The sequence below is a fragment of the Bombyx mori genome, chromosome 12 (genome assembly GCF_030269925.1).
Source record: "Bombyx mori chromosome 12, ASM3026992v2".
Taxonomy (NCBI): Eukaryota; Metazoa; Arthropoda; class Insecta; order Lepidoptera; family Bombycidae; genus Bombyx; species Bombyx mori.
The window spans coordinates 13,914,628-13,937,846 of record NC_085118.1 but is presented as its reverse complement, the minus strand read 5'-3'; the positions used below and the strand labels follow the sequence as shown (position 1 = coordinate 13,937,846).

The 23,219-nt window shown below is 35.4% G+C and overlaps 1 protein-coding gene and 1 long non-coding RNA gene across 3 annotated transcripts in view; one reads left to right on the top strand and one right to left on the bottom strand.

The window, feature by feature from the left end:
* The window catches only part of PLCb1 (phospholipase C beta 1), a 116,392-nt gene that overhangs the window by 71,466 nt on the left and 21,707 nt on the right, over positions 1-23,219 (bottom strand). For both annotated transcript variants that reach the window (NM_001171921.1, XM_038014249.2), the window contains exon 3: positions 483-620. In NM_001171921.1, coding sequence (NP_001165392.1) covers positions 483-620 — 138 coding nt within the window. The remainder of the gene's footprint in view (positions 1-482; positions 621-23,219) is intronic.
* LOC134199878 (uncharacterized) lies at positions 6,963-10,402 on the top strand. The gene is made up of 3 exons (XR_009974538.1): positions 6,963-8,484; positions 8,941-9,061; positions 9,153-10,402. It is a non-coding gene; the product is annotated as an uncharacterized LOC134199878 (long non-coding RNA).

Genomic DNA, 23,219 nt, shown 5'->3' with positions numbered 1-23,219 from the left:
CGCATTTGCGTTGTAGATGTCTATACACTCCAGTAATCACTTAACACCAGGTGGGCTGAGGGCTCGTCAAGTCATCTAAGCAAAAAAAACTTTCCTTACTGACCACCATCGTTGCCATTTCTAGCTTAACAAAATTTGCCGCTCACGAAACTAAACCGGACGTGCCTTTTTTTTTATTGCCCATGTAGGCAAATGAGAATACGGCCCACCTGATGGTGAGTGGTTACCGTCGCTCATGGACGTCAGCAATACCAAGGCAGCGACTTGGCTCTGCCGCTGCCTAAAAACTGTACTCCATTAGGGCAACTCAAAATGTTCCTAGCCCGCTTATGTTTATTTACTCTGGAGGTTACATACACAATTTGAAGCCTACAATATTGGCACAATTCCAACACACAATACAAACGACAGCGGGTACCTCGGTGCGCCACAGATTAAACCGGTCAAACGCAACATCGAGGTCCGGTCGAGTCGAGGTTTACCTGTGCAATTTCCTTCCTAGTGCAGCAGAAGTTAATGAAATTCACGTTGACGAAGTCCGTGCCGTGACAAACCGTGACCGTCTTCTCCTCGAGCGACCCTTGGCTCCCGATGAGGACGACGTTGCGGATTTTCGGATCCTGAGAACAAATAATGTAAATTATGCTCTAATGTTCTTTAGAATTGAGACTAAGCGGCTGACGTAGAAAAACGAGGGAACCGAATTATTTTTTCATGCGATTTCTGTATAAATGTTTTGAGACATTTTCGGGTAGGCGATGACAACCCGTCATAATTGTGCGTGCGTTTTGTATGAATAAAGAGTAGCGGTGAAAACAAAGTTTTTTTATTTTTTTTTATTGCCTTTGTAGGCATACGAGCATACGGCCCACCTGGTGGTGAGTGGTTACCGTCGCCCATGGACTTCAGCAATGCCAAGGGCAGAGCCAAGCCGCTGCCTACCGCTTAATACTCTCCAACAAAGTGTGTATAAAACAAAAAAAGTAACAACAAATTAAAAAAGTCGTCGTGGCCTAACGGATAAGACGTCCGGTGCATTCGTGTTGAGCGATGCACCGATGTTTGAATCTCAGGCGGGTACCAATTTTTCTAATGAAATACGTACTCAACAGATGTTCACGATTGACTTCCACGGTGAAGGAATAACATCGTGTAATAAAAATGAAACCCGCAAAATTATAATTTGCGTAATTACTGGTGGTAGGACCTCTTGTGAGTCCGCACGGGTAGGTACCACCACCCTGCCTATTTCTGCCGTGAAGCAGTAATGCGTTTCGGTTTGAAGGGCGGGGCAGCCGTTGTAACTATAATTGAGACCTTAGAACTTATATCTCAAGATGGGTGGCGCATTTACGTTGTAGATGTCTATGGGCTCCAGTAACCACTTAACACCAGGTGGGCTGTGAGCTCGTCCACTCATCTAAGCATTAAAAAATGTGTCTTTTTTAACACCTTTTCACACCTACGCTGTCATTTTGACACGTAAGCTTGTACATTCCATGTCAGTATAAATACAGTTTTCATTAGTTCATAGGCAAGAAGTGAAAATGATTTTTGCACATTTGAGCAAACAAGAGAGCGACAGAGCGTAAAGAATAAATGCATATTTTAAGTCCATTATTGAACCAGTAATTAAGCAACGGTTTAAAAGTTTTCAAAGGCATTAATGGCTGAATTGATTGCCCACTAATCGTTAATTTGCTAACAGAGCCCATAGGCCGTGAGACGTGTTGTCAAAGTCCTAATTATATTGGACTATAGGACCCCTGACCCTTTAAACGAGAACGTATGATTATTTTAAAGCTGGGACAGACAAAGCAGTTATACTCAACCAAATTGAGCCTACAACAGGACTAATATTCACAAATATTCTTATTAACAGATAGGACCAATTTGGATATTTTACTTTTTATTTATTTATTGCTTAAATGTGTGGACGAGCCCACAGCTCACCTTGGTGTTAAGTGGTTACTGGAGCCCATAGACATCTACAACGTAAATGCGCCACACACCTTGAGATATAAATTCTAAGGTCTCAGTATAGTTACAACGGCTGCCCCGCCCTTCAAACCGAAACGCATTACTGCTTCACGGCAAAAATAGGCGGGGTAGTGGTACTTACTCATGCGGACTCACAAGAGGTCCTACCACCAGTTTTACATTTTTTTTTCAAGTGAAAACTTCTGTGGCATCTTTGTGATTGGAAATTCGATGAAACGGAATAACAGGTCGTAAGCGATACTAAGGCACAATAATATCTACATGAGATTTACACTGCGACAGAATGACATGGAAGACTTCTGACGGTTTTATTCTACCAGGACTGGAACAGTATGAATGTTCTTTTAAATTAATGTATGTACACGGTGAGTAATTATTAATTATTTTTAACCAAATTGTTAGTAAAACATGTTGGCAACCCAACAAATTGGTATAAAACCTTTTTTTTTATTGTTGTGGTTGTGGTTTTGACATTACTTTTGAATTTTGAAATTTTGAATTATTGGGGTTTGATGAGATTACAGTTGAGATACTAAGTATGTCCTACCCCTTTGAAGAGTACCTAAATAATTACAGCAGGTAGGTAGCGCCTTGGTAGGCAGCGGCTTGGCTCTGCCCCTGGCATTGCTGTAGTCCATGGGCGACGGTAACCACTCACCATCAGGTGGGCCGTATGCTCGTCTGCCTACAAGGGCAATAAAAAAAAAGTCTTAGATTTGTCATTCTCTTTTTTTCGTGCTATTGTACGCGAATTATAAAATTTCCAAAAATAAAAATTTTATACGTGCAATCCTCGCGAGTTTATTTATTAAGTTACTTGCCCATCCTAATCCTACAGTCCACTATAGATATCGCTTTAATCGACAATAGACAGTATGGAAGGCAAGCAAGCCCTATGAGTTTTTCACCGGATCTTCTCAGTGGGTCGCATTTCCGATCCGGCGGTAGATTCTGCGAAGCACTGCTCTTGCTAAGGTCAGTGTTAGCAACACCTCCAGTTTGAGCCCCGAGAGCTCACCTACACGCTAGGGTAAAGCTGATACAGCATCTCAAGGCAATCAGCATAAGTAGGAAAAAAATGATACAATAAAAGAACGCAGTGGAACGTAGAATCATTGAATTTTTCTAAAACTCTCACAAAATATTTCATCAAGAACTCAATATAACTCATTACGAAATGACAAGGTCACAAAATTATATTTAGATCCAACTATTTCTGTATAGGATTTTTTTCTTAAAATTCCTGTATATTAAATATTGCTTACTATTCTAATCGAAACGCGTCAGTTGTGCATTAGATAGGTATTATTTCGACAAAGGTGACGCGAGTCGTATTAAATTACGACAATGTCAACAACTGAGCATTACCCCAATAAGTGAATCAAATTTTTATACCTCAAGATACTGTGCGTTCTAACTGCGTGTAGGATTTTATCGTCAGCAAAATATTCGAATTGCGACGAACAATGACCTAGTCGACAGTGACAACGAAAACTACTACATACAAAGTAATCGAAACACCGGGGTATTGTAAGCTGTTAATTTTAAACGAGAGATTAAACCCTGAAATATATACACATTGGCATGAAAATACAATGTTTTTGTTATATATAAATGTGGAGTATTTTATAGAATTTAATTTTATTTAAATCTGACAACCCAAATTTGTGGATGGTCTGCCAAAGTCAGTAGGTAGTCAGAAAAAAAGATTAGTGTGTGGTCGTGGTAGTAAGATGTAAAAGTGATATGTTGTTGTTTCTTTGTGTAATAAATAAAAAATAAATAAGGTGAGATCCATTTCTCGTTATTCCGCCATCCTACATAAATAGATAAATAATCGGGGAAAAAGCACACATTCACCTAGCCCCAAATTGAATTTCCCTTATACGGAAACGAGATACTTATATACTCGTACATATTAATTTCTTTATCATTCATTCAATTTTTTTGGTCTTTTTATATTTTATTTGCATGCATTTAGATGCAAGACCGTCGTAAGACGCACTGGAAATGTGGTGTTGCAGACGTCTCCTCAGTATTCTGTGGACCGCGCACCGTACCAACGTTTCGATCCTGAAAGAGCTCAACATCAAGGAGAGACTATCGTCAAGAGTCCCAATACGAATCCTCAAGTTCTTCGGGCACATCACTCGTAATAAGGTCTCCATTGAGCGGTTGGTGGTGCAAGGGAAAGCCGGGGGCAAAAGATCTCGCGGGCGATCTCCAACACGATGGACCGACCTCATAAAATCTGTGACTCACTCCAACATAAACGATTGCTCTCACTCTGCGAAACACCGTGCCACATGGCGTCGCATCGCGAGAGCATCGGTATCGCAGGATCCGACTGATGCATGACCACGACCACTCTGTTAAGAGTGTACGAATAGGAAGAATTTTATTTATGTCAGTAATTATGTCAATAATATTAACAAATCAAAATAATTTAACATAAATCAATTGATACAGTAGAACAAATCTTCCAATACGTTCGATGGAGGCACAGTTCCCAAGATGCTGGCTGCGTTACCTCGTTGGACAGCCAGGCTCACTCTCTGTGCAAAGTACCAACCAGCCTTAGCATCACGTGTAGCTTCCTTCAAGCGTTTGGAGACATCGGGAAAAAAAATATTAAAAAAAAAATTCATTCATTTATTTTTATAAAATGTAGCTTTTAACTCTTAGTTAATCCAGTTTCTCGTTTTATTATTTAGCGTACTTCATATGGTGGATATAGTGGATTTTATATTCAAATATGTAGAGATAGCTACTACATTTATATATAGGTACGCTTTGTATAGCGAATTTATCTCGTTTCTGTTTAGTAAGCAAAATTTCAATCAATATTTTATAATAAATTGTATACAATCAATAATTTCAATGCGGTAGTCCATGGGTACACATTTCTCTGCCTTTATGCATCCATGTTTATTATACGTGATTTTATTATACTTTAAAATTTCATTTATTCCACCCCCGTTTAATTAATTATTCTTGAAGATATTTCTCATAGGAAAAACAAAATCTTTACACACTTAACTTTCCTGCAACTGACATTTGTTTTTGGGTAGGTATATTCATTTAAATACCTTTTTATTAATAATTGATTCCCCACATGTATCCCCTTCATGTACCCCTATGTAACTTAGTTTGAATTTCAAATAAACTAATGCAATTTTCGTGAAAGCTACTGTCGAAACTTTTGTGGTTCGAGTCGGAGAATCGTGCTTTATAACGTTTTGTTGATATCCGAAGAAACATGTTTATTCGGTTTTAGATATAACATTTATATTTATAATACACATTTTTTAAGCTTTATTACCTGGAATATCTGGTTTAAAAAAATATATTAAAAGCACCTTCAGGTTTGCAGCGATTCATATACAACGTGCTTTCAAGTGCATAGGTATTTACGCTAGTTTATGTCATGTTATTCTACAATACATCTATATATTAATACATCAAGCAAAAACTTAGTACCCCTTTTTACGAAAATTGCGCGGACGGAGGAGTATGAAATTTTCCACACTTATAGAGAATATAGAGGAGTGCCGGATGATAATTTAACAATTTTTTTTTAATTATGCATAAAAAATACATGAAAACAATAAAGAATGTTTTCAAGAATGTATTTGACCACACACGCATGCATACCATTTGTTTATTGTCAAACTTTTCTTATTGCAGTCTGTCAGTTATAGTCTGTGGTCAAATTGAGAATAGATTAAATATTGTTTTGTCTTTATTAAATTTGTCTAAAGTGTATTTAATCTTGGCGAAATCCGTGATTAAAGAAATTTATTAGTCTTTGACAATAGAATCATAATAATGTACAAACTTATAATTTCAATTAATTATAGTCGAATTTCGACTATCGGGGACCACCTGTATGTATAATAACATCCATTAAATAGTGGAGAAATCAATAATAAATTACAGTTTCCGAAGCGAAGCGAGGGCGGGTCGCTTGTTTGGTGATAATACAAGGTAACGCCAGCCCTGATCCGCACAGTCGGACATCACAGCATGTGGCAAAACACACGATATACCCACTTTTCGCCAATAACCTCATCAATTTCAATTTACCGAAAAGTGTTTCTCCAAGACTATTTCTGAAAACGAATAATAAATTATAGTTCTTGGATACCTAACGCTATAATACGAGCTGACATTTATTTATAGACACTCTTTGCTCTCTCCCGTCTAAGTGTTTCGTTTATAATTAGCACGTAAAACGTATATTGGACACAACTGCAATAAGAATTTCATAATATAATTGAAGAAACGTAATTTTTCAGTTTCAATTTTAACATTAAAGTATGCATTTGATTTAAAAGAGACGGAAAGAGTAATTTGTCCTATTCTATACAAAAAAAGAGACCGTTTAATTTTATAAATTAATTGAAATACATGTTTATATAAGTTGTTCAAAATATAAAATTCATTTTCTTAAAAAAAATATTTGAATCACTTCAATTCTAAAGGTGCGACAAGGTATGTAAGTACGTTTGCAACGAAATAAAAAAAGACGTGTGGCACTCGGAGACTGCTGCGGTAAAGCTATTGCATAGCATTTTTTATCAACTTATGCAATTATAAATCGACAATAATAATTTAATATTAAAACACAAATAAAATAAGATCCGGCGAGAAACTCAGTGAGCTAACTTTCAATGAATCTGCTACATTGTGAGTATTCCATTTTGACCGCGCACTCACTAGAGGGCGCTACATGGGGAAGAGACACGCCTTTGGATGCTAGTTCTAACTCTCATTCTCCCAGAATCAACGGTTTAGCTAGTTTATTTTTAATGCCACTCCAATCACTGAATGAGTAGTAGGAGTAGTAATAAAATTCTTCGACTAAGCGATAGAAAATAGCACGCCCAACGAATTCTAATGTGATATAATTTTCTATTTTACAATTCCGTTTTTCGCCGATAGATGGCGCTTGACGCAAAAGCTGAATCGCGCTATCGTTGTGTTACCCACGAAATTATATCCCATATTTTGATAGTACATGAAAATTGGTGTTTAGACCAGGGGGGTGCAACTCCCATACAAAGGAAAAGAACATTCAACTAGCGTCATCTTTAGGAACCGGCGAGGTCATTTTTGAAACGTTTTGGCCTTAATGAACTAATAAATTCACTAGATGGCAGATACGAGTTCTGACTCAATAAAAAAGGTTAGCGTACTTTGAAGCAGTGCTTCCACTTTTAGGGAATTCTCTCTTTTTTAGGGAAAAATAGCTGATATTTTGGATGATAAAGACAATTTAAAAAATTCCAGGATTTAGGATATTTCTGGGTAAAAAGCAAAGCCTATACTAGTAACTGTTGTGAATTTTAAAATAAACGATAATTAAAGTAAAACCATGAACATTTTATTTTATGGAGAGAATGACATTAAGTCGAGTTGACAAGTAAAAGAATAAAACAGAGTTGTGTATAAAAACTATAAAGAAGGTTTGATTCAACAGTAACCCTCTAGTAAAGTAAATCATAGATTAAGCCACTGCTTTTTTCTTAGGGATTCCCCAGAATCCCAATAAGTATAATCCGCCAAATTTTTATTTACCTGTTTTCGTTGATGTCACCAGAACTTACTCGTATTGTAATATACAGGTACTTCATGTACCATGAAAGATTATCATGGTAATTTCATTTACGAAAACCTTGTAATTGTCATTTCACTTTTGCTAGCAGTTCCTTCTTCAAAGACTGAGGTGGAAAGATTATTCAGTGTTCTCAAATGTAAAAACTGACAAAAGAAACAGGCTTTCTAATGAAACCCTGAACGGCTTGCTTCATAGAAAGTTCCCAACTTTGCCAGCAAACAATTGCTCAATTTTAGAACCGAACAGTGTTAGGTTGCGTGCAGCAAAAGAATATAAAAGCAATGCGTCGACTTCCTTGAAAATTCTAATCCTATAGATCTATGATCTTCTGGGGGCGTTTATATTATATATACCTACATTAAATAATATGCTGTGGTTTATTTTCTGTATTTTATTTATGCTTTCTATATAAAGGATTTATGAAAGTTGTTTAGGAAATTTTAGGGATAAATTCAAAAGAAACTAGGGTAAAATGTGGTAAAAAAAACGTAACTGGAAACACTGCTTTGAAGTTTTCAAAATTCCAGGGCCGTAAAACAACCTCAAAAAAAAAAAAGAGTTTTCAAAATGTCGTAACGCTTTAATTTTTTAAATCGTTTTTTTTTTGGTCTTGGTGTGAGTTATTTTATGTTGTAGTATTAATTTAGAGCAACTTTTAGCTTTATGAGAATATTAGACGATTAGACATTGAGAAACTCTGTTTTGAATTCTCTTTAGACATAACTTGGCTCCAATACTTTTTTCTTCGTTAGCGTTTCGTAAGCCTGTGTAACTATTTTCATTTCTTACAGAAAGTTTATTATTAAAAATCAGCATGCCTCGAAGATCGAAAATGAAATGCTATTTCGGATGCCTTGATAACGGTGAGTTTACACTATTTTCCCGGTATATTATTTGCTAACAGAATTATTATTCATAATATAATTAAATGAATTAGCACCAACTAATGGTCCTTCCTATTTCTGCTGCCTAGCTATCATATATGTTAAGTTTTGATCAAAACAGTCGGTATTAAGTCTCGTACTATCACACACACACCTCAGATAATAAAATTGTCTCGAGTGGGTGGAAGTATTTATGTTTTGCAACTCAGCGTATTATATGCTTATTGTCAAGTGGGCCCGAACTAGTTTTTTGGAATGATCAATCAGTCATGCTTTCCTGTTTAAATAAAATACAGCACAATTGATCTCACATCCAAAGTTAGATGATGGCATTCACGTTTTGTTTCCTGGTGTTTGATAACTAAGTTACACCAAGTGGTCTGTGACCACGTTCATCCTTCTACCCAATATAAAATAATGTTTTTATTTTTGTAGTCAAAGGTTTGATAATGACAAAATTTTATGGAAAAATTATAAGGAGCACTAAAATGTCTGAAACATGAAAAGATTGATGCACTATATTTGAACCAGAACGTGTTATGTAATATATTAATTTGTAAGTATGATTACATTATCACTAAATTTTTCATGGTCGTATTTTTTCAATATTTGTTACATACTTATGATACTTTGTTTCTCCGTTTCAGAAGAGAAACTGATTCAGCAAGGAACGTGAACTCTCAAGGATCTTAATTTTTTTTAAATATGTTTATAATTTATAAATTAATAATTGAAATAGTTCATAAGAACTAAATTGATGCCAATTTTGTTTTAAAATAGGTTGTTTAGTTCTTATAGTATTACGTTTGAATAGTTATAATTAGTAAGTTAGTAATATATGAAAATACTGATATAAATTTTTGTAAATAACCTTTTGTAAATTCTACGAGAAGATGATTTTAATTAATGATCAAAAGTCAACGGTCTTCAAAAGCATTATTTGCAATTATTTAGATTAACTGTGGAATATATTTTTACTAAGTTGTGTTTTCTGTATGAGCAGATATAAATGAAAATGCCCAAACATGATTATGTTTCTTACATTTTCATTATGTGAAATCAATATGCTTGTGACTGAGTATATTAATAATTTATTAAAACTTAAGTGATAGACAGCAACCCCTATGGCACTGCTGAAGTTTATAAGCACTGGTGACCACTTATCATGAGCCGGGTTGCGTGCTCGTCTGCTGTTGAGTCCAATAAAAATTTTCGAAACCCTTTCTATTATTTAGATGTAATATTAATGTACATTTAATTTGGATTAAAAGATAAATTTACATTTTATGTTTGCATGTGTATGTTTATAATTCATTTGCATGTAACGAACATCAGTTTCTTTTGTAACAAAATGCAAACTAATGGTTTGTAATGAATGTAATTAACTTTAAGATGATTTTCTTTCAATCTGCTGTTCGTTTCATCTAGTATTACCAAATATAAGAATGCTAAGAATAATTTAGTATTCACTTTAGTGTGTGTATTATCTCTACAATGCTAGTATAAATAACAATTATTGTATGACGAAGCATAGGTAGTGTTTATAGATGTAATATTTTCATACAAGATGATCATGATCTGTCACGATCAACTTTAAGCAAGAACTGCTATCGTTAAGAAACAAATTTATTTAATTTAATTCAAATTGTCTACTATGTTTGTAATGGAAAGCTGACATGTTTATATTTCGCACAAATGACTTAATTGACATAGAATGATTTGATTATCTAGACTTAATTAACTTTTAGATAACTTTCGATTTAATGTTAATAAGTACGCTAGTAGGATTAATCTAGAGGAATTATTGTTATTCGAAATTTTATACAATTGTACGTTCATACAATCTTTTAACAGAAAATTGTTTGTAATATAGGGAAATTAAATAGCTTACAGAGAATTACAGCTTTTTATTTTAAAAAACTGTTTTCTCTCTGTATGAAAAGATCTTATCGATTAGAATGCTGAACACAATCAAACATTCCTTAATATCTCATAAGTACTACCGGGAATTTCAGCGATTCTAAACGATAAGATTTTTTCATAAAGAGAGTTATTAAAAATATTAAAATTACTAAAAAAGCCACCTGGTGGGGGGTAGGGAGACTAATAATCGACCGTAGCGACGCCTGCTGGACCGGGCTTTAACTAAAGCAAAAATAAAAATGAGAGTTGCGCATCTATCTCGTATATATTAAGTGTATAATCTATGGTTTAGACTTCTTACTTTAAACCAATGAAGTAGGAAACCTATGGAAATGAAACGTCAACCAAAATTTCGTGCCACTGTGACGTCATCTGGCCACAAAACATGGCGGCTTTAGTGCTGTACAAAAGATTTCAATGTTATCAGGTTTTATCGATAAACGTTCTTGGCTCATTTTATTTTAAATATTGTTGAGTATTATTTATTTGTAGAATTTATACTTTAATGGGAAGTAAGTAGGTATATTGTTATGTGCAAATATGATATGATTTAGATGGGTGAAATCTAAGACAAGTTCGTCCTTCGAATTTGCCAAGTAAACGATATGATGATTTTTAAAAGTTGCTACACTGATTTTATAAAGTTGTCGTTTGTCGCAAAACATAAAGATATGGCGTAGTTCAAAGCCATCAGCCCATTTCTAGCATGCTAAATGTTATCGTATTTTGAGTACGTGTTTTTCTTAGACTATTACAATCTATTTTAATTGTTTTCCTGACTCTAAAGTCCGTAACATACTACCGCAGCGCACCCCAAGGAAGGTGCGCCGCACCATTTGAATCACTTTCGCTTGAGAGTGATTAAAATTTTAAACTTATCAAGGGACCGCGTGAAAAAAAAAACACCTACAGAACATTTATTCATTAATTACAAACGTCATTCCTTGTGACTTCCTCTCTAAAATCACTTAATTATTAAATATTTAACAAATTTACAATAGTGTTTTACTCACTGCGGAATAAAACTATTTTATTTAAATAGTTCCGAAGAGATTTTGTCGGTAGCCTTTTTCCCGAAATATCTAAACAGAATGTCTAAATATGTTTTGATGACATATTTTAAAGTGGTATTTATGATTAGTGTCATGATCAATAGATTCCGACCGAAAAATGGATTTTTCGGATGAGGGCTCCATAATGAATTTAAATACATATAGATAATAGTTTTAGGACATTGACTTTCTTGAGATCCTATAAAATACGTTTTAATTATTATTTTTGTATGTTTTAAGCATGATAAATTATGAAATTTTATATAATCAATCATATTAAATCGATATCATAGTCAATAAATAATGTACAACCCAAAACAGACGGCCGAACTGACGTGACAATGACATTTGGCGCGCAAAACATGGCGGATTTTCGGCCTCATTAGACGGAGACGGAGATATTTACGTATATTCATGTTTCATTTTATGTACGCACTGAAATACTGTTATATTGTTTTCCTGCGAGTTAAAGTGCTGAGTAAGAAAGAGATAGATATATGTTTATGTATGTGCCTTCAAAATGGGTGCTATTTATATAAGCAATTGTACGTATAGAACAATATGTCGTGTCCCTACTATATAGGTCTATGCTTTAAACACTACACAAGCGCAACGTGTGAAAGTGTTGAACGCGAGCTACATAGTAGGCGTAGTGAGGGGTGGAAGGTTTTTTTCGTTACGGAATTTCATGATTCCGCTCTCAAGCCGCGCTCAAGGCCCGTGATAAAATCTATGCAATAGCTTAAAAATTACAACTTTTGCGATTTAATTAGTACCTTCAAATTTCAAAGATAGATACCTTGCGACTTGTTTGCGTGTTACTTATTGGTACAGTGTGTTGTGAGCGCACACCTGTATTGTCCCCCCGCTGAGAGAATGCGATCGATCCTACACCAAATTTAAGGTAACATTACAACATTTATCCCATGTTGAACCAATGAAAATAATATGTTACTAAGGCAGATTTTGTTCGTCAAAAAATCATTACTACCCGCAAGAAACGCATTCTTTCGACTATCGGACTATTTCCTACCATGGAGCAATCATTCATTCAAATTGAATTGTACTTATTATTTATTACTTCAATGTAATAAATAAGGTTGCTGAACTCTATGACCGATAAAAAAAGAGAAAATGAAAAACATAATATATAAAATGAAAAACATCTTGAGTTTCATCGAATTTCTATTAATTAACGAACACGAAAAACTAGCGACATTAAAAGTTTTTAAGCTACAATAGCAATAAGTAGGTATTATTACTACAATGTACTTAGTCTGGCCATAAATACTGTTACAATTAAAAATGAAAAAAATTCTATTGCAAATAACATTTATTACTTTTACAGTGTGTTAGTTTAATACATAAATATAAAACAATTTTAGTATAAAAAGCTTATTCGAAGTGGTCTCCATTGGCTGCAATACAGTCCTTTAAACGTTGAGGCCAGTCAGTTATCAATAGAAGCACGCACTCTTTCCATGGGAAAATTTTTCACTGCCAATCGTACGGATTGTTTTAGGGACTCCAAATTATCATGGCGTTTAGAGCAAGCCGTACTCTCTAAAACTGACCATAAATCATAATCCAGCGGATTAAGATCGGGACTAGACGACGGCCAGTCTTCAGCTCTGATGAAGTCCGAAACGTTCGTTTCCAACCAAGACTGCGTAGACCGAGCTTTATGACCTGGCGCCGAGTCTTGCTGGAAAGACCATTCTTGATTATTGAACATGGTGTTGTTAAGGGGCTTCACTACCTTCTCAAGAATGATATCTTGATACACTTGTGCCGATGTTTTGATACCTTTTTCACAAAAGTATGACTCAGTCACTCCTTCATAGCTAATACCCCACCAAACCATCACTGAAGTCGGATAGTGCCCACGTTGCACTCTGTCGACTAATTGGGAAGCTTTCTTAGAGCTTTGAGCATAAATACGGTCATTTTGTTTGTTAAAATGTTACTCAATTGTAAAAATTTTCTCATCCGTAAACAAAAATTTTCTATGACCTCCCTTTGCGTACCGCTTCAGTAGTTGTTTCGATTTTACCACCCTATTCTCTTTTAAATTATCAGATAAGAAATGACCAGTACGTCTCTTATAGGCTGCAAGTCCTAAGTCATCTTTTAAAATACACGACATGGTTCTAGGTGCTATCTTCATCTCCCGAGATAAAATCTTTTGCTTTCGGACAAGATTTCTTCGAATTCTTTCCCTTACTGCTTTAACCACCTTTTTCGTACGAACACTATGTGGACGGCCAGATCTTTTTCTGTCACAAACAAGGAGGTTTCATTGCACCTATTAATAGCCCGGTACACAAACATTTTACTTATACCAAGCGTATGGAGAGTTTTAAAAATTGCATTTGGCTCCATACCTACTTTGTGTAATGCAATCACAGCGATTCGGTTCTCTTTATCACCCCTCCTCCTCCTCCTCGCGTCGTTTCCTCACTGCTGAGGGTCGTGACCACCACTCCATTTTAATATCGCAAAATATTGTACAATGTATTGGCGCCAAAATGAGAAATATCAATGAGCAACATAGACCTATATAGTAGGGACACGACATATTGTTCTATACGTACAATTGCTTATATAAATAGCACCCATTTTGAAGGCACATACATAAACATATATCTATCTCGTTCTTACTCAGCACTTTAACTCGCAGGAAAACAATATAACAGTATTTCAGTGCGTACATAAAATGAAACATGAATATACGTAAATATCTCCGTCTCCGTCTAATGAGGCCGAAAATCCGCCATGTTTAGCGCGCCAAATGTCATTGTCACGTCAGTACGGCCGTCTGTTTTGGGTTGTACATTATTTATTGACTTTGATATCGATTTAATATGATTGATAATATAAAATTTCATAATTTATCATGCTTAAAACATACAAAAATAATAATTAAAACGTATTTTATAGGATCTCAAGAAAGTCGATGCCCATACATACATACAAACTGTTATCCTATGACTATCAGAATATTTAATAAGATACCAAACAGCATAAGAGATCTTCCACTAACTCAATTTAAAAGAAAATTATATTTATGGCTGATAGATAAGGCTTATTATAGTGTGCAAGAATTTTTAAATGATAAGTGTTGTACATAATAAAATATTAGAATAAGAAGTGATAGAATGTAAAAATAGATAGATTTAGTAAATTTTGTGTTATAATTAATATAAAAATAAATTAAATTTTCGCATGCCTAAACAGGCGAAATATATGAAGCTATGTCCTATATCTTATAAACTATATTTCTGGCGAATAAAGATTTTCTTTCTTTCTTTCTTTCTTTCTAAAACTATTATCTATATGTATTTAAATTCATTATGGAGCCCTCATCCGAAAAATCCATTTTTCGGTCGGAATCTATTGATCATGACACTAATCATAAACACCACTTTAAAATATGTCATCAAAACATATTTAGACATTCTGTTTAGATATTTCGGGAAAAAGGCTACCGACAAAATCTCTTCGGAACTATTTAAATAAAATAGTTTTATTCCGCAGTGAGTAAAACACTATTGTAAATTTGTTAAATATTTAATAATTAAGTCATTTTAGAGAGGAAGTCACAAGGAATGACGTTTGTAATTAATGAATAAATGTTCTGTAGGTGTTTTTTTTTTCACGCGATAAGTTTAAAATTTGAATCACTCTCAAGCGAAAGTGATTCAAATGGTGCGGCGCACCTTCCTTGGGGTGCGCTACGGTAGTATGTTACGGACTTTAGAGTCGGGAAAACAATTAAAATAGATTGTAATAGTCTAAGAAAAACACGTACTCAAATTACGATAACATTTAGCATGCTAGAAATGGGCTGATGGCTTTGAACTACGCCATATCTTTATGTTTTGCGACAAACGACAACTTTATAAAATCAGTGTAGCAACTTTTAAAAATCATCATATCGTTTACTTGGCAAATTCGAAGGACGAACTTGTCTTAGATTTCACCCATCTAAATCATATCATATTTGCACATAACAATATACCTACTTACTTCCCATTAAAGTATAAATTCTACAAATAAATAATACTCAACAATATTTAAAATAAAATGAGCCAAGAACGTTTATCGATAGAACCTGATAACATTGAAATCTTTTGTACAGCACTAAAGCCGCCATGTTTTGTGGCCAGATGACGTCACACTGGCACGAAATTTTGGTTGACGTTTCATTTCCATAGGTTTCCTACTTCATTGATGAGCAATCATATAAAAATGACAGATTCCAAATTCAAATGTAATATTTTGTTTATTTTTAATTATAACAGTATTTATGGCCAGACTAAGTAATTAACCCAAACACAGCCCACTGAGTTGCTCGCCGGATTTTCTCAGTGGGTCGCGATTTCGGTGATCCGGTGGGAGAACCTACGATTAGACTTTTGCTAAGGCTAGTGTTAGCAAATTCTCTCTCGCTTACCCGACCGCGCTTAGCTGGAATAGCCCATTGGGCTACTAGTGTATAGGTAAGGAAAAAATGTAATTAATCAGTGTCTATGCGGTATTTAGGAGTCAATGACACCCAAGTTCAAAGAAAAACATTACTGATGATTCGAGTATTTTTTGCATTTAAAAACATAACTAATTTTGCATCGTCCAATATCATTCGAAAGTTGGTACAAAAATTATAATACGTGCCGAGAAAAACAATAGAAATAGATTTTGTGCGACAGAAATTTCAGGATATAAGGTGGGTTGGTTGAGTAACGTTTTATGATAAACGAATGTTTTTTTTTTTACATGCTATTCATATACTAACATATTCATCATAATGTCAAAAGAATGCTTCGAGCGAGACGAAGAAAATAACTCACAACGATATTAGTGAAAACGTTCCCAGAAAACATTGAAGCTTCCGAGCGTGTAATTGTAATGTGAATGAAAATATGAATCAGGTTCGGCGGATAAAACGAAATGTGATAAAATAAACCAAACGTATTATATCGTTTCTGAGAAAATCCATCGCTCGTATCCAACGACTTGTTACATAAATACCCATAACATAAATTATTTAATAACCATAACGATACAATAATGTACGAAAGCCAATTATTGTTTTTATACGGTTTCGAGATCAGTGATAGAGAATAACTAATACCAATACTCTTAAAACTATGTACATACAAAATTATAATTTGCGTAATTACTGGTGGTAGGACCTCTTGTGAGTCCGCACGGGTAGGTACCACCGCCCCGCCTATTTCTGCCGTGAAGCAGTAATGCGTTTCGATTTGAAGGGTGCGGCAGCCGTTGTGACTATACTGAGACCTTAGAACTATATCTCAAGATGTGTGACGCATTTACTTTTTAGATGTCTATGGGCTCCAGTAACCACTTAACACCAGGTGGCCTGTGAGCTCGTCCACCCATCTAAGCAATAAAAAAAAAAGTTCTTGCTACGAATATTTTGTTTTAAAAAGCTTTTTGTATATTGGCGCGGTAATCGCGAGTAATCACTGCGGGTAGGATATTAAGAGCACATGAATCGGTCTACCCTCGGTATAATCCGTTTTTGGGTGACACCAGTAGAGCTCGATGACTCGCCTCAAAAATGTACACTTACAGTAGAATATTATTTAAATAATGTTTTTGAATTCCACGCAATGTATACAAAATGAGCCAACACACGCGGAATTTATGATTTCGGACGCACGCTTGGCGTGTTTGGCAGCTGATATCTCGTTTAACACTGAAGGTTCACACAGTTTAATATTTTTCTCTCCTCTGTTTGACAGCCGAATTTAATTTTTAAATGTTTGCTGCTGAACTTTAAGACCCATAAAAAAAGAGAAAATGTAATATATAAAATGAAAAAAATCTTGAGCTGTCATCGAGTTTCGATTTAATTGACGAACACGAAAAACTAGCGACATTAAAAGTTTATAAGCTACAATAGCAATAAAAAGGGGATACTCTGATAGACTATTTTTAATGAAATTAGTGTGAAATGTGAATATTAATCTCATTATTAATTATGATCTATAACTAAGAAGCATAAGTACACGTTATGTATTATTTACAATTAAATATAAAAACATTATCTTAAACTCTTCTTATTCTTTTTTGCCTTTCGCGGTTGAGACGATGGGCCCTTGGGGCCCTGAAATTTTTAACAGAAATCTCCAAACGCATGAAGGAGGTTACACGTGATGCTAAGGCTGGCTGGTACTTTGCACAGAGAGTGAGTCTGGCTGTCCAACGAGGCAACGTAGCCATTATCTTGGGAACTGTGCCTCCTTCAAGCGCGTTGAAAGATCTGTTCTACTGTGTGAGTTGATTTGTGTTCAATTATTAAAAAAAAAAGATGTTAACATAATAAGTTATAATAATAATACATAAGTTGTAGTTTTGCAATACTGGCCATTTGAAAAACATTATGAAGATTGTAAATGCGTAATTAAACCTAAAAGTTTAAACTATGTCTATGACTCCCGAAAACCAAAGAAAACACTAACTGAGAGCCAACTTTCTTTTTTTTTGTTACTATGTTTTATTGTTATTTATTTACTCATCATTTTACACAACAAACAGGATCAAATATAATAACTAACGTGATACAAAATAAAATGCAGTAAATAGAATCGGTACGGTCGGTTGTAAAATAAATTATTAAATGAAACAAAAAAAAAACCGATTGGTATAAAAATACAAACTAAAAAGCGAAAAGAAAACTCAGGAGTAAAGATATTGTAGGAGCGGAAAAGCCAATTTTTAAATTAGTAATGTTTAAATGGAAACTTTTCAATCATATACAAATATTTATGTCTAATTTCTTTGCTTATCATTATGTTTCGTATTCTTATTTATTTATATTGTCCATTTTTTTATTGGTTACATGGGTGGTTACTCATAGTCTCAGTTTTTACAGTACTTTTTTTTTCTACCTATGCTGATAGCCTTGAGAGGCTATTTCAGCTTCTTGAGGTGTAGGTGAGCTCACGGGGCTCAAACCGGGAGTGTTGATAACACTGGCATTAGCAAGAGCAGTGCTTCGCAGAGTCTACCACCGGATCGGAAACGCGACCCACTGACAGAAAGAAAGAAGCGAGAAACTCAGTGGGCTATGTTTATAGGTTGGTTCGTTCGTCGAACTCTTCGTCGTAATCGGCGAGTTCGTCGAGTTCGACTTCGCTTCCGACGAAGGGCTCGACGAGGACGGTGACCGGTACTTGTGGTAAAAAGCACTTAATGGATCGAGAGGATCCGTAATGACGTGTCAATTTACAGTACAACGGCTGCCCCAGCCTTCAAACCGAAACGCATTACTGCTTGACCGCAGAAATAGGCAGAGTGATTGTAACTACTCCGTGCGGACTCACAAGAGGTTCTACCACCGGTAATTATGCAAATTATAAATTTGCGTGTTTGATTTTTATTACGCGACGTTATTCCTTCACCGTCGATGTAATTCATGAACATTTATCAATTACGTATTTCATTAGAAAAATTGGTACCTGCCTGCGGGATTCGAACACCGGCACAGCCGCATCGCTCGATACGAATGCACCGGTCGTCTTATCCTTTGGGCCACGACGTCTTCATTATGTATTTTTTACACAGCCCGTTCTTTTTTCATATTAATACGATAATTTATTTAATCGAGAATCATCTTTAAATGGTTCTTAGTTTATAAGAAACGATTATCAAAAGAACATTAAATCATTCACGAAATTCTTTACATAGAATGCACGCACTCAAACGTTAAATTATAGATAAATTTTAATCTAATCACAACACTAAAAGAGTCCGAGAATAGAAAGTTTAGAATAAAGTACAAACGATCGATTCATTTTATTCAGTTAATAAACCCTTTATCATTTGCTTTTAAACTGTACCGTTAGAACCACTAGTTGAGTAAGTTGAGGCTTAAATAGTCCAGTGGGTTCCGAACTACTTAGTTACGGCAGTTTCAAATGCGGTTAACTGTGTTTTTGACCAAAATGAATTATTGGTCTCAAATCCCAAAACCGTAGACCTAGATACGTCGTTTTCGTAAACTAGAGAAATAGGTATATGTGTAGTTTTTTGGGCTATTTTGCGTGTTACAATAAAACATCTAAATCTTTCTTTATAGGTATTAGGTTAAAATTACAACCGATTTTTCAGATACCTTTTTAATTACATTTTAGACAGAGAGGAGTTAGGCTTTGATGATGTTCATGACCGACTGAAAACTGAATATACAGCTTAATTTTAAGCTATTGCATAGTTTTGATCGCGGGCCTTGAGCGCGGCGACCGAATCATGAAATTCCGTAACGAAAAAAACCTAGCACCCCTCATTCCGCCTACCATGTAGCTCGCATTCAACACATTCACACGTTGCGCTTGTGTAGAATTTGTGAATAAGCACGTGGCGTGACGTCACACTGCATGCGCATCATGAAAAGTCTGCCCATCTCTCTCTCGCACGGTCTAGCTTATGAGTGTGAAGGGGACAGTTAAGGTTTTGCTTTTATTAATGTTTAATATAGCGTGGTCTTGTTTTATTATTGTTTTAATATTAAATTATCATCGTCTAATTATAATTGCATAAGTTGATAAAAAATGCTATGCAATAGCTTTACCGCGGCAGTTCCCGAGTGCCACACGTTTGTTTTTTTTCCTTTTTGAGTCATGGGTTGAATCTCCAAAAGATCCGCGAGCCTAACAACCCTAACTACCTAGTGTATATTTTTTATTTTTACTGTTGGAAAAACGGACGGAATCCGTCCTGCCGCAAGGATCACAGAATGTGTTCTATGATCTGTGCTTGCCATGCCTTCCCGGTTGAAGACTATGGGATAGGTATCTGTTATACAATACAATTGAAACATCGACTTCGTGTAAGTACCTTCAAGGTGTGTTGAGACAATCACATTGTGATGACCATGGCCTCTGGTAACCACTTTAGATCAAGTGGACCATAAGCTCGTACATCCATACAAGCAATACAATCAAAATAAAAACGAAATATAACAACATTCAACCACAAACTACATTTTCAGAATGAGCTCATTCTCATATTTCTAAACTTACTGGGAACAGGGAAAAGCTTTTAAATGTAGTAATTGAAATTCAGATCGTAGCTCATATTAAAAACGAGCTGCATTTGCATTTTATATTACGATATTTTAGACCTTTACGAGAAAGGGTGGGGCAGCCGCATACTGAGACCTTAGAACTAACTATATCTCAAGGTGTGTGGCGCATTTACGTTGAAGATGTCTATGGGCTCCAGTAACCACTTAACACCAGGTGGGCTGTGAGCTCGTCCACACATCTAAGCAATAAAAAAAAAATGAATATGTAAAAAGTGAACCAACATTTTAAATTGACAACGAAGTTAGTCTGACACGCTTCGTGCAGTTTATTTGTTTAATACAATGTGCAACAATGTTTTTGAACCACAACTCAATTAGTAACGTCCATTACAGTTCGTAAGCTATTTTTTTGAAGCAGCATTAAGGAATAGGCGAATGTCATTTTTAGTTCGCTTCTCACCTGGTGTTAAGTGGCTACTGGAGCCCATAGACATCTACAACGTAAATGCGCCACCCACCTTGAGATATAGTTAGTCTCAAGTATAGTTACAACGGCTGACCCACCCTTCAAATCGAAACGCATTACTGCTTCACGGCAGAACTAGGCAGGGTGGTGGTACCTACTCGCGCGGACTCACAAGAGGTACACCCACCAGTATTTATTTATTTAGAAAGAGAAGCGCGTGCTATTTAGTGTTTATTTACTCAACGTTTTTTTCTACTTGCCCTGATCCCACATAATGCCGCAGCACGTACTTTGATTATCGCATGCTGCATAGGAATTATAGGGATTTGGCATAAGTTTTACGACTTGCCGCCTGCTTGACGTCAACCTAGTGGGCTAAATCTCGAGATGTATGTTATAATCAATTGCATCGTGCCATAGGGGTTCTTTTTGTGTTTCTTCTTTGGTGTTTTTGGTTCTATGATTTGTTTCCCTTTTTTATTATATTTTTTATATTTTCATATGTCATTAAGATAAATTAACCCTAGGAGTAAAATAACGTATTATTCTAAAAAAAATATGTAATTGTTGTAAAATAACGCATTATTCTAAAAAAAAATATGCTGATAGCTTTGAGAGGCTATTTCATCAGACGACGTTGCTAGCACGAACCCTAGCAAGAGCCGTGCTTCGCAGAATCTACCACCGGATCGGAAACGCGACCCAATGAGAAGTAAAAATACGCTAAAAGCATATAATTTTACATAATTGAACATATACAAAACAAACGGCTCTGAATTACGTTAAAAATCTTTTTAAAATAATCCGATTGATCAAAATACTTTTATAATTAAACACGTTTGTAGATTTGTTTATTATTAATATTGTTACATTGATTCCATATTGCATTTGTTAGTTTTCGCGGGAGAAACTTTAAACAAATTATTTTTCACTCTTTGATAGTGTTTACATCGAACCCACGTTTTGCCAACGTTTTCTTACGTGTATTGTCATTTGTTTTTATACAAGCTATTTATTAACCGTTCTCACAGGCACAGTGTTCTTCTCAACTCTTTTAAATTAATGACCTTAAAGAAAATAATAACCCCAGTTTACACAATTTTTTTCACAGCGTTTTGTTCCTAAGAAATATAATTTTTAACCACAATCAAACCTTAACAAGAAAATCGTAGTTAAGCTTACTATCGAAAATCCTTAAATTACAACGGAATAGCACATACGCAACGTAATTAGATTTTAGCGTTGTCACAGGCACGATTACATCTAGAAACATTTTGAATGCGAAACACACAATTCAAACTGACAGAAACATCTGGAATGTTCCGACACAATTACGTCAGAAACGTTTAATTAAAACCTTTCGTCCAACCGTTATACAATACATTTGGCACTACGATCTAAATTTTAAGACCTAATCGTTCTGCGATGATATACTCGTGCAATCAGACGCTAATGTGGTATGTTTTTTTTCGGAATATCGTTACCTCCCCATTATCCATACATCAGCTGAGTTTCTCGCCGGATTTTCTCAGCGGGTCACGATTCGGATCCAGTAGTAGATGTATTCGCGTAGCAGCTGCCTTTGAGCCGATAGGTCTCCTTCGGAGGCGCTCAGGTGGCTGTTAGAAAATCCCAACTTTCAACAGACTCAGACCCGTGCTAGGTCACCTGTCCTGGTAAAACTGGAAAGACCTTCGGGCCACCAGTAATCCTACCTTCATAAAAAACCTCCCCATTGTTCAACAATTTACAGAATACAATCTTCAAAGTTTGGAAAGTGAAATGACTGAAAAGATCCTGTACCTAATTAACATTAGATGGACTTAATGAACCATAGTCATAGTTACGGTGTCACATACACACAACTCACTGAGTTTCACGCCGGATCTCAGTGAGTCGCGATTCCGGTCCGATGGTAAATTCAAGGAAGCACTGCTCTTAATAGGGCCAGTGTTAGCCATTCCCTCAGGTACAGCCCGTGAGCTCATCTACCGGTCCATGAGTAGCTGGATTAGCTAGGCTACTTAGGCTACCAGCGATTAGATAGGGGTAAAATATCGTTTAAAAAAAAGAGCCAATGAGAAACAAACTCACTGTTCAGGCCAACGGAACACGAATTAGGTCACAAGTTTGAATTCCATTTTAAAATCCAATTATATACGATACATCTGACGATTTAAATAACACGTGTTTTGACAGTCTAACACATTGTAGA